This window comes from Pristiophorus japonicus, chromosome 7 (assembly GCF_044704955.1).
Source record: "Pristiophorus japonicus isolate sPriJap1 chromosome 7, sPriJap1.hap1, whole genome shotgun sequence".
Taxonomy (NCBI): domain Eukaryota; kingdom Metazoa; phylum Chordata; class Chondrichthyes; family Pristiophoridae; genus Pristiophorus; species Pristiophorus japonicus.
Genome location: NC_091983.1, coordinates 192,799,148 through 192,814,325, shown reverse-complemented (window position 1 = coordinate 192,814,325; position 15,178 = coordinate 192,799,148). Strand labels below are relative to the sequence as shown.

The window sequence follows — 15,178 nt, the reverse complement described above, 5'->3', positions numbered from 1 at the left end:
CCTCAATTTCTCCCATTCTCTTGAATGTGTTGAATTTCTCACTGGGACATGCTTCCATGCATATCAGTTGTACCTTGCCCAAATGCCCATTATTGTGTGTGAGCATGACAGTAAATGCTGGCCAACTATTCTGCTGTGGAGAACAAGAATAACAACAATTTACATTTATATAACACCTTTAAAATAGCAAAACAACTCAAGTTACTTGACAGTTGGGAGTGTGGCCCAAGTCAGATGACATTCAGAAAGATGGTCAAGTGTGTGTTTGAAGTAGATTTTAAGGGAGCTTTTGAAGGTGGCAAAGGATGTAGCAAGGAGGAGGGATTTAAGCAATGAATTGCAGTGAGTGGAAGGTGACTGAAGGCTATGCTGCCGATAGCAGGGGATGCTCAGCAAACCACAATTGAAGGAGTAGAGAATATGAGACGGAACTCAGGGCGAGAGTGTTATATATGTAAACTTGTATTTACTCTGTACAGCCACCAGAGGGCTCATCCCCTGGAGTCGCAAGGGATCCATAATCCCTTGGGAGCACAGGTATTTAAGGAGGCTCCGCAGGTTGGAGAGGCACTCTGGAGACCTGCAATAAAAGACTGTCACAATTTATTTTGAGCTCGCAGTATCTCGTCAGATTCTTTCTCCATACTCTACAACTGGCGACGAGATAGATAGCGAACCCAAAGATGCAGAGAACAGTGGGCATCCTGGAGAAATTCTCGGAGGGAGATGATTGGGAAACTTTTGTGGAGCAACTCGACCAATACTTCATGGCCAACGAGCTAGATGGGGAAGAGAGCACTGCCAAATGAAGGGCGATCCTCTTCACCGTCTGTGGGGCTCCAACGTATGGCCTCATGAAGAATCTGCTCACTCCAGCGAAATCCACGGAGAAATCATACGACGATTTGTGCACATTGGCCTGAAAGCATTTGAACCTGAAGGAAAGCATTCTGATGGCGAGGTATCGGTTCTACACCTACAAAAGGTCTGAAGGCCAGGAAGTGGCGAGTTATGTCGCCGAGCTAAGACGCCTTGCAGGACATTATGAATTTGAAGGACATTTGGAGCACATGCTCGGAGACTTTTTCACACTTGGCATTGGCCACGAAACTCTCCTTCGCAAACTTTTGACTGCAGAGAGCCCAACTTTGAGTAAGGCCATAGCGATAGCCCAGACGTTCATTGCCACCAGTGACAATACAAAGCAATCTCTCAGCACACAAGTGCTGCTACAAGTACTGTGAACAAAGTGATGTTGTTTTCGAAGCGTAACGTACAGGGCAGGTCACACATGCCTGCAACTACACGTCCGCAGATGTCTCAGAGTCCACCATCAAGGGTGATGAATGCAAGGCCATTAACACCTTGTTGGCGCTGCGGGGGTGATCATTGTTTCCATTCATGCCGATTCAAAGAGTACGTTTGCAAGGGGTGTGGAACAATGGGACACCTCCACGAGCGTGCAGGCAAGCTGCAAAGTCTGTTAAACCTGAAAACCACCATATTGCAGAGGAGAACAGATCTACGGAAGATCACAACAGACCAGAGCCTCAGATCGAGGAGGCAGAGGTACATGGGGTGCACACATTCACCACGAATTGTCCCCCGATAATGCTGAATGTTGAACTAAATGGACTCCCGGTGTCAATGGAGCTGGATACGGGTGCGAGCCAGTCCATCATGGGCAAAAAGACTTTCAAAAGGTTGTGGTGAAACAAGGCCTCAAAGCCAGTCTTAATTCCAGTTCGGACGAAACTAAGAACTTACACGAAAGAACTGATTCCTGTAATCGGCAGTGCGACCGTAAAGGTCTCCTACGATGGAATGGTGCACAAGCTACCACTCTGGGTGGTACCGGGCGATGGTCCCACGCTGCTCGGCAGAAGCTGGCTGGGAAAGAGGTCACAGTATCTCGTCAGACTCTTTATTCATACACAACAGTAGGTCCCTTGCAGTCAGAATCAGGTGAATTTATAATGGGGAACAGAGAAATGGCAGACCAATTGAATAAATACTTTGGTTCTGTCTTCATGAAGACACAAATACCTTCTGGAAATACTAGGGGACCGAGAGTCTAGAGAGAAGGAAGAACGGTGTTGGGAAGGAAATCCTTATTAGTCAGGAAATTGTGTTCGGGAAATTGATGGGATTGAAAGCCGATAAATCCCCAGGGCCTGATAGCCTGCATCGCAGAGTACTTAAGGAAGTGGCCCTCGAAATAGTGGATGCATTGGTGATAATTTTCCAACAGTCTATCGACTCTGGATCAGTTCCTATGGACTGGAGGGTAGCTAATGTAACACCACTTTTTAAAAAAGGAGGGAGAGAGAAAACGGGTAATTATAGACTGGTTATCAGTGGTGGGGAAAATGTTGGAATCAATTATTAAAGATGAAATAGCAGCGCATTTAGAAAGCAGTGACAGGATCGGTCCAAATCAGCATGGATTTATGAAAGGGAAATCATGCTTGACAAATCTTCTAGAATGTCTTGAGGATGTAACTGGTAGAGTGGAAAAGGGAGAACCAGTGGATGTGGTGTATTTGCACTTTCAAAAGGCTTTTGACAAGGTCCCACACAAGAGATTAGTGTACAAAATTAAAGCACATGGTATTGGGGGTAATATATTGACGTGGACAGAGAACTGGTTGGCAGACAGGAAGCAGAGAGTAGGGATAAACGGGTCGTTCTCAGAATGGCAGGTAGTGACTAGTGGGGTGCCGTAGGGCTCAGTGTTGGGACCCCAGCTATTTACAATATATATCAATGATTTAGATGAAGGAATTGAGTGTAATAGCTCCAAGTTTGCAGACGACACTAAGCTGGGTGGTGGTGTGAGCTGTGAGGAGAATGCTAAGAGGCTGCAGGGTGACTTGGACAGGTTAGGCAAATGCATGGCAGATGCAGTATAATGTGAATAAATGTGAGGTTATCCACTTTGGGGGAAAAAATGAAGGCAGAATATTATCTGAATGGTGGCAGATTAGGAAAAGGAGAGGTGCAATGAGACCTGGGTGTCATGGTATATCAGTCATTGAAAGTTGGCATGCAGGTATAGCAGGTGGTGAAGAAGGCAAATGACACAAACATAGAAACATAGAAAATAGATGCAGGAGTAGGCCATTCGGTCTTTCGAGCCTGCACCGCCATTCAATGAGTTCATGGCTGAACATGCAACTTCAGTACCCCATTCCTGCTTTCTCGCCATACCCCTTGATCCCCCTAGTAGTAAGGACTACATCTAACTCCTTTTTGAATATATTTAGTGAATTGGCCTCAACAACTTCCTGTGGTAAAGAATTCCACAGGTTCACCACTCTCTGGGTGAAGAAGTTTCTCCTCATCTCGGTCCTAAATGGCTTACCCCTTATCCTTAGACTGTGACCCCTGGTTCTGGACTTCCCCAACATTGGGAACATTCTTCCTGCATCTAACCTGTCTAAACCCGTCAGAATTTTAAACGTTTCTATGAGATCCCCTCTCATTCTTCTGAACTCCAGTGAATACAAGCCCAGTTGATCCAGTCTTTCTTGATATGTCAGTCCCGCCATCCCGGGAATCAGCCTGGTGAACCTTCGCTGCACTCTCTCAATAGCAAGAATGTCCTTCCTCAAGTTAGGAGACCAAAACTGTACACAATACTCCAGGTGTGGCCTCACCAAGGCCCTGTACAACTGTAGTAACACCTCCCAGCCCCTGTACTCAAATCCCCTCGCTATGAAGGCCAACATGCCATTTGCTTTCTTAACCACCTGCTGTACCTGCATGCCAAGCTTCAATGACTGATGTACCATGACACCCAGGTCTCGTTGCACCTCCCTTTTTCCTAATCTGTCACCATTCAGATAATAGTCTGTCTCTCTGTTTTTACCACCAAAGTGTTGGCCTTCGTAGCTAGGGGATTTGAGTATAGGAGCAAGGAGGTCTTAATACAGTTGTACAGGGCCTTGGTGAGGCCTCACCTGGAATATTGTGTTCAGTTTTGGTTTCCTAATCTGAGGAAGGACGTTCTTGCTATTGAGGGAGTGCAGCGAAGGTTCACCAGACTGATTCCCGGGATGGCAGGACTGACAAATGAGGAGAGACTGGATCGACTGGGCCTTTATTCACTGGAGTTTAGAAGAATGAGAGGGAATCCCATAGAAACATATAAAATTCTGAGGGGACTGGACAATTTAGATGCAGGAAGAATGTTGGGGAAGTCCAGAACCGGGGGTTCACAGTCTAAGGACAAGGGGTAAGCCATTTAGGACCGAGATGAGGAGAAACGTCTTCACTCAGAGTTGTTAACCTCTGGAATTCTCTACCGCAGAGAGTTGTTGATGCCAGTTCATTAGATATATTCAAAAGGGAGTTAGATATTGTCCTGACGGCTAAAGGGATCAAGGAGTATGGAGAGAAAGCAGGAAAGGGGTACTGAGGTGAATGATCAGTCTTGATCTTATTGAATGGTGGTGCAGGCTCGAAGGGCCGAATGGCCTACTCCTGCACCTATTTTCTATGTTTCTATGTCAGTGCATCGTCACAGTCGAAGAGCTAGCAATGGGCCAGTGGCCTTCTTTTCGTGCTGCAATTCCTCTGACTCTAACAACTATAGGGTTTACTGCTTGGACCCAAAGTGTTAGCAACATTTAATAAGTTTTTCTATTATCGTTTTCCTTCCCTTGTCGGTAGAAGTTTCCAGATCGGGTAATCACATGGATTTGCATGAATATGTGTTTGGTGTCAATTAGTGATATAATCTACTGTTATGTTTTAGGAATATTACATGTATTACAGAGCTGTCAACATAGGGAAGGGATCGGAGTGCCATTTACGATCAGCAAAGGTTACATAGCTTGCAAACCAATTTCGTAATCAATGACATTTATCACATCTATTATATGTTCTTCAGAACTATGATTAAAGGTGTCAGTTGAGGTCAGTTTTCATTTTGCCTTGATTATGCTATTGCAAATGTGCGTTTTAGTTAATCCAAATAAACCTTAAACACAAACTCCATACATACATATAAAATACAATAACTGCCTCGTTGGCTCCTCGACAAGTTGATCTGGGGCGTTAATGTCCATCACCTGGTTTGCGAAGCGCAGACGTTGCTCTGACCGGGCGACCCCCTGGGAACTGTAGTCCGCCCATCTGTTCCGGCGCACCTCGTAGCCTGAGAGCGCCTCCGGGCTGGAACTACAAGTCCCAGGCCCCACCGCGACGGCGGAGACCCCGCCTCGCTGTCAGTTGACGAGCAGCTGATCGAGGATAACAAGGAACGTCAGCGGCGCCGACAGCGAGCCCCAGCGAGGAGGACAAAAAAACAAGATGGCTGAAGCTGTGCCCGACACTCGGCGGCTGTTGGCCAAGCCCCAGAACCTTAACGACGCCTACGGGCCCCCCAGCAACTTCCTGGAGATCGACGTGGGCACCCCGCAGACGATGGGGGTGGGCAGGCAGCGCTACACCACGTACGAGGTCCGGATCAAGGTGAGGAGGAGCGACAGGCCGCCTGGTGCGAGGAGGACGAGGGTGGGTGTGGTGGTGGCGATGGGCTCCGGTGCGAGGGGGAAATGGCTGTGCTTTCCCTTCACACTGTCTGCTGCCTGGTCCTCCCTGTGCGGATGTCCGTGGCACTGAGAGCCTGGGTTTCTATTTGCGGGGAGGGAGGGAGAAGAGGAGTAGGCTTGTGGCAAAGCTTCTGGAGCAGGGCGGCTCTCGCTCGCGCGCGCTGTCTCTCTCTCTCTCTCTCTCTCCCTCCTCCCCCGAGCCCCGGTAACCCCTCCCCGAGTGCAGCGTGTTGAAGGGCCGCAGTTTGTGCTAACGTCAATGTCCTGAGTTAAGCTAAAGCGCCGTTAACTCGTGGTTAGACCTGTTGCTGCCCACCCGTACTAAAACTTTTTCAAAAAAAGAGGAAGCAATAACTTTCACTGGAACGTGTTAACCCGTGGCAGAACTGAAATGCGGTGCACGTTGGGTTTGCTTTTTTTAAATAAACCCTGGAGCTTGAGATGTCAGGAATTGGCAGTCTGTTGGAACTTGTTATAAAATGTGCACTTCGGAATTAATAGACCTCACCCAATCAAAACCAATATTGCTTCATTTTGTTCAGGCCCTACAAACTCTCTGTTGGGCTATCTTGGCATATAGTCAAGAAGTGGCTTTGCTGCCATCGACTAGGTATGCTAAGGTACTTTTGAGGGAACCAGGTCACCGAACAGCATGGAGTTTTATAACGTGTCAATTGTATCGATGGTAGTGATTGACTTCCTGTCTTCAAACAGGAACTCTTGATGCTCAGAAATCAAACTAAATTGTGGCTTTTCTGAACCACCCACTCCACATTGGGTTGGCTGCAGTGCTTTTTTTGTTAAACCTTGCATGTATAAATTTACATATCCTGTTGAGATACACTCTAATCCAAAGCATTTTTAACAAAACTTAGTTGAAAACCTTTTCTAAAACTTGAGACCAAGACTGCATGGAGGTGAGACCAGTTTTATGGATCCTTGCTTGTAAATCTGCATCATTACATGTAACAAGATCTGCTTCATTGTTGTATTTATTAAATTACATTTCTCCAGGAGTTGAACACGTGGATGGTTATGTTCAGTACTGGGTAAGTGTTGCATTTTCCAAGATGCTGCCCTTTGGTTGAGCCATGTTCTTGCAGGTCAAGGCCCCACATCACTATTTGAAGATCAGCATTATCTTGGTGTCCTTTACTTGAGCATACCATCTTGTTCATTGTAGTGCTCTGGGATCTTGCTGTGTGTGGATTGGTTGTTTGCCTAAAGAGCAATTGCACTATTTCATAATTCAGTGAAACACTTTCAAATGAGGATTTATATAAATATAGCTCAATTACAGTATTAATGCATGTGTGGTGCAGTTGCTTGAAGAGACAAAAGGAAAGCAATATTGGAATTCACTACAGGTAGATCAGCATCTGAAAGCAAAATGATGGATTAACATTTGAATGTGACCCTTTGTACTTTTAACTGCTCAAAAAGCAACATATATTGCAGATGAAGTCTTCTGCAAAAACAAAATGCTGGAAATGCATATTAGGTCAGGCACTATCTGTGAACAGAATGGACCAGTTACAGGTTCAGGTATCGGTCCATTTGTACGTGAAACATGAACTTGTATGCTGTTACAGATGCTGTATGACCAGAGTATTATATTTTTATTTGAAGTTGCCTTTCAGATATATATATTTTTAATCATGGATTTCTATTCTAATGTCCTTTACCTTGCTCCTGCTTGCTTACTAGTTATCTATTGAGCAGTGTACAGCTACTCTTGAAATCATTTCTCAATGTGACAGTGGATTCATAGTAGCAGTATGCTTAGAAATAGTTGCTGCATTTGGAAAATGTATCTATATAATGCAGGAAGACATTAATAAACTTGCAAAATAGTTACGTAATTGGCAAACTGAGGTGGTGGATTTTGGTAGCAAGAATAAGGCCACATACTGCTTCAATAATCTGAATGGGGTAGAGGACAAAGGGATCTAGGGGTACAGATGCACAAATCCCAAAGTAGCAACACAAGTTAATAAGGCCATAGAAAAGCAAACCAAGCACTGGGGTTTATTTCTATAGGGATAGAATTGATGAGCAGAGAAGTTGCATTATACTATATCGAACCTTGGTTGGGCCACACTTGGAGTACTGCGATCAGTTCTGGTATCCATATAATAAAAAGGATAGAGAAGCATTGGCGAAGGTGCAAAAAAGATTCACATCAGATGATATCAGAACTGAGAATATATTTACTTATCTGGAAAGGCTGAACAGGTTGAGGCTCTCTTCTAGAAAAGAGAAGACTGAGCTGTAACTTAATGGAGGCCTTTAAAATAATGAAAGGGTTTAAGATAGACAGAGAAAATGTTTCCACTTGTGGGGGAGCTCAAGTCCAAAACCAGCAGTCATAAATATTAGATAGTTGCTAATAAATCCAATAGGGAACTTGGGTGATACTACTTTAACCAAAGAATAGTAATGTGCAACATGCTACTACAAGGAGTAGTTGAGGCAAATAGCATAAATGTATTAAGAGGAAGCTAGATAAGCACATGAGGAGAAAGGAATAGAAGGATGTGCTAGAGGGGTGGGAGGAGGCTTGTGTGGACCCTAAATGCCAGCATAGACCAGTTGTGCCAAATGGCATGTTTTTGTGCTGTAGACTTGATGGCATGTGTAGATAATTGACCTAAAGTGGTCTGTCACTTGACCTACATGATGGTTATTCTTTGGGAGGGGAGTAGGTTATTGGTGGTGTGGGAATGCATAAATATAGCGCCTTATATCCTTGGGTGCTTCAGCCAACTGCACAGCCATGCGCCTGCAACGACCACCACATGTTAACAATCCACGCACAGGCATCTTCCACTCTTGAGGATGTAGTTCGGGTCCTTCATTGAAACACCTGTGAACTCATCCTTTTCGGCGTGGAAGCAAGTCATCGTCATTTTGAAGGACAGCCTATGATGATTATAAGGTAAGATGAATGACTAGTTTTTTTAATTTGAACATAAGAGCAGGATTTGTCCTCGAGCCTGCTCTGCCATTCAATAAGATCATGGCTGATCTGATTATGGACTCTGCTCCACTTCCCTGCCTGCTCCCCATAACCCTTTACTCCCTTATCGCTTAAAAATCTGTATCTCCACCTTAAATATATTCAATGAGAATTCCATAGATTTATAACCCTCAGAAGAAATTTCTCCATCGCAGTTTTAAATGGGCGGCCCCTTATTCTGAGACTGTCCTAGTTTTACTTTCCCCTATGAGTGGAAATATCCTTTCTGCATCACCTTGTTGAGCCCCCTCATTATCTTATGTTTCAATAAGATCTCCCCTCATTCTTCTGAACTCCAATGAGTACAGGCCCCACCTATCTTCATAAGTCAAGCCCCCTCATCTCCAGAATCCACCTCGTGAACCTTCTCTGAACAGCCCCCAATGCAAGTATATCTTTCCTTTTAAATATGGAGACCAAAACTCTATGCAGTACTCGGTGTGGCCTCACCAATACCCTGCACCGTTGTAGCAGGACTTCTGCTTTTATACTCTCCATCATAGGCAGTCCTTTGGAATCGAGGGGAACTTGCTTCCACTCCCAAAGTGAGTTCTTTGATGGCTGAACAGTCCGATATGAGAGCCACAGACCCTGTTAGGCGGGACAGACCTTCGTCAAGGGAAGGGGTCGGTGGGGCTTGTTTGCTGCGCGCTCCTTTTGCTGCCTGCGCTTGGCCTCTTGCTCTTTGCATTGAAACTCAGAGCTCAATGCCCTCCCGGATGTACTTTCTCCACCTCGGGCGGTCTTCGGCCAGGGTCTCCCAGGTGTCAGTAATGATGTTGCTTTGAGGGTGTCCTTTATAATGTTTCCGCTGTCCTCCTCGGGCTTGTTTACCATGAAGGAGCCTTGCATAAAGCATTTGCTTAGGGAGTCTCTTATCTGGCATGCCCAGCGAAGCTGATCGAGTGTGGTCAGTGCTTCAATACTGGGTATGTTAGCCTGGGCGAGGGCACTGATGTTGGTACACCTGTCCTCCCAGGGGATTTGCAGGATCTTGCGGAGACATCGTTGGTGGTATATCTCCAGCGACTTGAGGTGCCTTCTATCATCCCCTTTGCAATAATGTTGAATAAGGGAATAATATTGTATTGTGATTATTTGCACGGTCTTGCGGAGACATCGTTGGTGGTATATCTCCTTTTGTGCATGTGTCTGAATGGGGGTGGGTCTAAACAACATCCCTCCTCCACCAGAACTGGAGGGCCCTTGTCAGTCCATTGCTAGCGATCTGAGGCAGGCTGGTGGGACCGGTGCAGGCCTGAGCAGTATTCTGTGGCCTGGGGAGGGTCGGAGTCTGGTCTTGTGGACCAGGCTCTAGCTCTGTAGCCACCAGGCTGGGGCTGCAAGATGCTGGGTTGAAGTTTCAGCTTGCTGTGTTGCACATGTTTGGGAGGTCAGGAGATGGATGGTCAGTTGGTTGGGGGAAACTGGAAGTGGTTGGTTCTGCAGCAACAGGTGGCAGTTTCAGGAGATTAACGAAAACTTATTTAAATCCAAAGCCAGCGAGAATCAGCCGAGGGTGGAAACCTGGCCCAGGCCTGGATTTTTAAGCTCACCTGATCGAGCTTGCCCATCTTGTGGCCTTGGTGAGTGAGGATCCCAGGTTTGGTATTGTCCTGGGGGGGGGGGGGGGGGGTGGTCTCTGGCCTGGCAGCCAGGATGGCATTACCAGCCATGTGTTTAAGTGCACCCACTCAGCCCTCTGGCTGTGCCACACTCTGCTCCCCCACAAGGTTCCGGCCTGAACCTGCCGTTCAATTTGCATCAATCCAGAGCTGCAAACTGGGGAAACCTCAGGAACAGCACTTATGAGCAAAACACCTGAACACCACACACAGCCTGCACACAATCTGTTCATTCAGAATTTGTATCACTTCCAAAAGGGGGAAAAAAAAACAGTCCAACAAATTAACTAATTTTTATTTTACCAGCCACGGACAATTATAATTGCAATTGCAGAACACTATTAACAGCAGATCTTCATGAAACTAACTGGACTTCCACATTCTATAGTTTGGCAAGACTGGATCAAATTGCACATTCCAGACAAACTGGTGTCTGGTCTATTGGACATTGGAGGACAAATCAGAAATCTGTTGCAAATGGGCATGACCATAATATTGTCCAGAGTGCTTGGAGAATTTCCTGTTTTGTCTACCTGAGCCAGCAGACTTTAGGTTTAACATCACATACAAAAAAAACTACTTCTGACCATGCAGCACCTAGTACAGGTATTATGCAGAAGTCACCTTTTATTGTGCTTGTATAGTAGAGGTTTGAAGCCACAATATTTTAATTGAAGTGAGCTGCAAAGTTGATTACTAACATGATTTTTTTTCAGCTATGGAAAGTTAGATATTACAAACTTTCTACTGCCACTGATGTTCACCAATTTCTTTGAGTTCTTTTTAACAGCATTGATTTCCAAACTGATCCTCAGTCACCAGATTTTTTTTCAGTATTTCATGGGCCTATGTTCTGTTGCTGTATGCTAATACAACACAATTCTAGCAGTGATCATTTTTTTGATTGTTGAGGATAGGACTCTTGGATGTGTGATTTTTTTTTTTTGGGGGAGCATATGACAAAAACTGCATGCTCTTGGCCTTCTGGCAATGCGATTTGAATAAAGTATAGTGAGCAAGATTTCCTGAAGCTGCCTTGCCCTACAAACTTACCATATTTCCCTAATGAAGAAATTGTTACTTAACTGCATGTACTTGTTCCTCCCACCCTGCAAGCTGAAATTAAGAGCAAATATTGAAAAGTTGAAGTGCAGTCAGACCTACTTCTAGCCAGAGTGGGTGCAGATGGAATAAGAGGCGAGGATCTTAAATGTCTTGTGCAAACAAATATACTGTTAAATTTTATCTATATGCCAAAAGAGAGACACTTCTACTTTTGCCACAGTGCTCTGAGGTCCTATCTTCTGTGTGATAAGATTGGCAATTTGTAAAGTGGCATGTTTCATGCTGTGAATGTATACCCACTACAAACTGGGTTTAAGAACATAATCCAGGATAAGAGCTCATCAAAGCTTGTCCTGCATTACTCCAATTCGCCCAATTAAACATTTAACTACATTTTAAACACATTCCATCTTTGACTACTGCTTACAATGGCAGATTATTTTAAATATTACTCTAAGCAAACCTTTACTTTTAACTCGTATTTTAAATCTATATCCTCTGTCTTGTCAAGCTGATATGTTCACTTCTGTGAGGTTTACCCTATCGATTTGTATATATATTATGGTCTGCCTTAACCCTCACTCTTAATTGTGGAGGTTAATCTTTCCCTGCAGTTCATCCCACTTTACACTTTGGATGATTCTTGTTCCAATTTGAAGGGTGGTGGTCAAAATTACACAACACACTGCAAATATAGCCTGATCCAACAAATTATAAAACCTCTGCTTGACTGCTGTAGATTGATTTTCAGTTATATATTCCCAACATTCTTCACATTTTACTCTACATTGAAAGTGACCAGTTTACCATTGCACCTGAGTCCTTTCTATTTTCTATTCTCATTCAATGCAATCAGAAAACAGATTTAACAGTTTATCACCTTGTTTATGGGACGTTGCAAATTGGCTGTTGCATTCACCTACTAAAATAATTTAGCTGTCAAGTGTTTTGGAATTATCCTGAAGATGTGAAAGGTGCAACGTAAACACATGTTCCTTTTATTTTCTGTGGCTTTGAGAAATCCATTTTGTTTTGATCCTAGAGACTTAAGCTTTCTGTAAAATTAGATAAATTTATGTTTTTGGGTTGCTCCACAACAGTTCATCAGTATTTGAATTTGTATAATAGGTCCCATCAGAAAGATGAAGGCTTAAACCGCTGTTTAGAGTGTAATTAGTTATCTACATTTCAGGCTTCTGGGTCATCTGGCTGCCAAATGAAGTCATTGGCTAGTGTAGAAAATTGCATTGATCATTGTGCAGTAAACTAAATTTAATGAAACCTGCTTCCTTTTGTAATGGACAAATTGCAATCATTTTTATATTTAGGAGTCACAACAATGTGTATTCAGGTCAGCTGACTTCCTCAATACTGTTCAATGTGACTTGGCCACATTAAGGAATCATGCTTGTTATTGAACAAAATGCTTAAGTGTTCGTTCTTTAGTGTTTGTACATCTCTCCCTCTTCAAATTCTTTTTCCATAGTAAGGAAGGACATTAGCTTGGATGATGTGAAATTGGTATGAGTGGAGCTACAGAATACCCAAGGACAGAAAATGCTAGTGGGAGTGTGTACAGACCACCAAATAGTAGTAGTGAGGTTGGGGACAGCATCAAACAAAATTAGGGATGTGTACAATAAAGGTACAGACTAAAAAAGCAATAAAGGAAAGATAGATTACGAAGGTAAACTTGCACAAAACATAAAAACAGATAGTAAAAGCTTTTACAGATATATAAAAATGAAAGTGACTAAAGTAAATGTTGGTCCCTTAGAAGATAAGGGGGATTTAATAATGGGAGATGTGGAAATGGCTGAGACCTTAAACAATTATTTTGCTTTGGTCTTCACAGTGGAAGACACAGAAACCATGCCAGAAATTGCTGGTCACAGGAATGTGGGAATGGAGGACCTTGAGACTATCACTAGGGGGTTAGTGCTGGACAGGCTAATGGGACTCAAGGTAGACCAGTCCCCTGGTCCTGATGAAATGCATCCCAAGGTATTAAGAGATGGCAGAAGTTATAGCAGATGCATTTGTTATAATCTACCAAAATTCTCTGGACTCTGGGGAGGTACCAGCGGATTGGAAAGCAGCTAATGTAACGCCTCTGTTTTTTAAAAAAAGAGGGCAGGCAAAAGGCAGGTAACTATAGGCCGGTTAGTTTAACATCTGTAGTGGGGAAAATGCTTGAAGCTATCATTAAGGAAGAAATAGCGGGACATCTAGATAGGAATAGTGCAATCAAGCAGATGCAGCATGGATTCATGAAGGGGAAATCATGTTTAACTAATTTACTGGAATTGTTTGAGGGTATAACGAGCATGGTGGATAGAGGTGTACTGATGGATGTGGTGTATTTAGATTTCCAAAAGGCATTCGATAAGGTGCCACACAAAAGGTTACTGCAGAAGATAGAGGTACGTGGAGTCAGAGGAAATGTATTAGCATGGATAGAGAATTGGCTGGCGAACAGAAAGCAGAGAGTCGGGATAAATGGGTCCTTTTCGGGTTGGAAATCAGTGGTTAGTGGTGTGCCACAGGGATCGGTGCTGGGACCACAACTGTTTACAATATACATAGATGACCTGGAAGAGGGGACAGTGTAGTGTAACAAAATTTGCAGATGACACAAAGATTAGTGGGAAAGCGGGTTGTGTAGAGGACACAAAGGCTGCAGAGATTTGGATAGGTTAAGTGAATGGGCTAAGGTTTGGCAGATGGAATGCAATGTTGGAAAGTGTGAGGTCATCCACCTTGAGATTGGAATGGGGAGAAATCACAACATGCCGCAGTGCAGAGGGACCTGGGTGTCCTTGTGCATGACCCCAAAAAGTTAGTTTGCAGGTGCAGCAGGTAATCAGGAAGGCGAATGGAATGTTGGCCTTCATTGCGAGAGGAATGGAGTACAAAAGCAGGAAGGTCCTTCTGCAACTATATAGGGTATTGGTAATGCCGCACCTGAAGTACTGCGTGCAGTTTTGGTCACCTTACTTAAGGAAGGATATACTGGCTTTGGAGGGGGTACAGAGATGATTCACTAGGCTGATTCTGGAGATGAGGGGGTTACCTAATAGATTGAGTAGACTGGGTCTTTACTCGTTGGAGTTCAGAAGGATGAGGGGTGATCTTATAGAAACATTTAAAATCATGAAAGGGATAGACAAAATAGAAGCAGAGAGGTTGCTCCCACTGGTCGGGGAGACGAACTAGGGAGCACAGCCTCAAAATACGGGGGAGCCAATTTAAAACCGAGTTGAGAAGGAATTTCTTCTCCCAGAGGGTTGTGAATCTGTGGAATTCTCTGCCCAAGGAAGCAGTTGAGGCTAGCTCATTGAATGTATTCAAGTCACAGATAGTTTTTTAACCAATAAGGGAATTAAGGGTTACGGGGAGCGGGCGGGTAAGTGGAGCTGAGTCCATGGCCAGATCAGCCATGATCTTGAATGGCGGAGCGGGCTCGATGGCCTACTCCTATTCCTAATTCTTATGTTCTTATTATGTTATCATGGGCAACTTTAATCTACATATTGATTGGGCTAACCAAACTGGTAGCAATATGGTGGAGGAGGATGTCCTGGAATGTATTGGGATGGTTTTCTTGACCAATATGTCGAGGAACCAATTAGAGGGCAGGCCATCCTAGACTGGGTGATGTGTAATGATAAAGGCCTAATCTAGTGAGAAGGAGGAACTGAAGGAAATCTTGTTGTGAGGCCCCTTGGAAGAGTGACCATAATATGGTAGAGTTCTTTATTAAGATGGAGAGTGATAGTTAATTCAGTGACTAGGGTCCTGAACTTAAGGAAAGGTAACTTTGATGGTATGAGTTGTGAATTGGCTAGAATAGACTGGCAAATGATACTCAAAGGGTTGATAGAAACATAGAAACATAGAAAATAGGTGCA

The 15,178-nt window shown here is 44.1% G+C and overlaps 2 protein-coding genes across 2 annotated transcripts in view; one reads left to right on the top strand and one right to left on the bottom strand.

The window, feature by feature from the left end:
• afg1lb (AFG1 like ATPase b) overlaps positions 1 to 5,255 on the bottom strand; it is a 206,567-nt gene extending 201,312 nt beyond the window's left edge. The window contains exon 1 of the mRNA XM_070885646.1: positions 5,009 to 5,255. Within this exon, the coding sequence (XP_070741747.1) occupies positions 5,009 to 5,072 (64 nt within the window). The 5' untranslated portion in view covers positions 5,073 to 5,255. The remainder of the gene's footprint in view (positions 1 to 5,008) is intronic.
• Positions 5,233 to 15,178, top strand: part of snx3 (sorting nexin 3) — a 51,596-nt gene continuing 41,650 nt past the window's right edge. Inside the window, exon 1 of the mRNA XM_070885648.1 lies at positions 5,233 to 5,478. Within this exon, the coding sequence (XP_070741749.1) occupies positions 5,317 to 5,478 (162 nt within the window). The 5' untranslated portion in view covers positions 5,233 to 5,316. The remainder of the gene's footprint in view (positions 5,479 to 15,178) is intronic.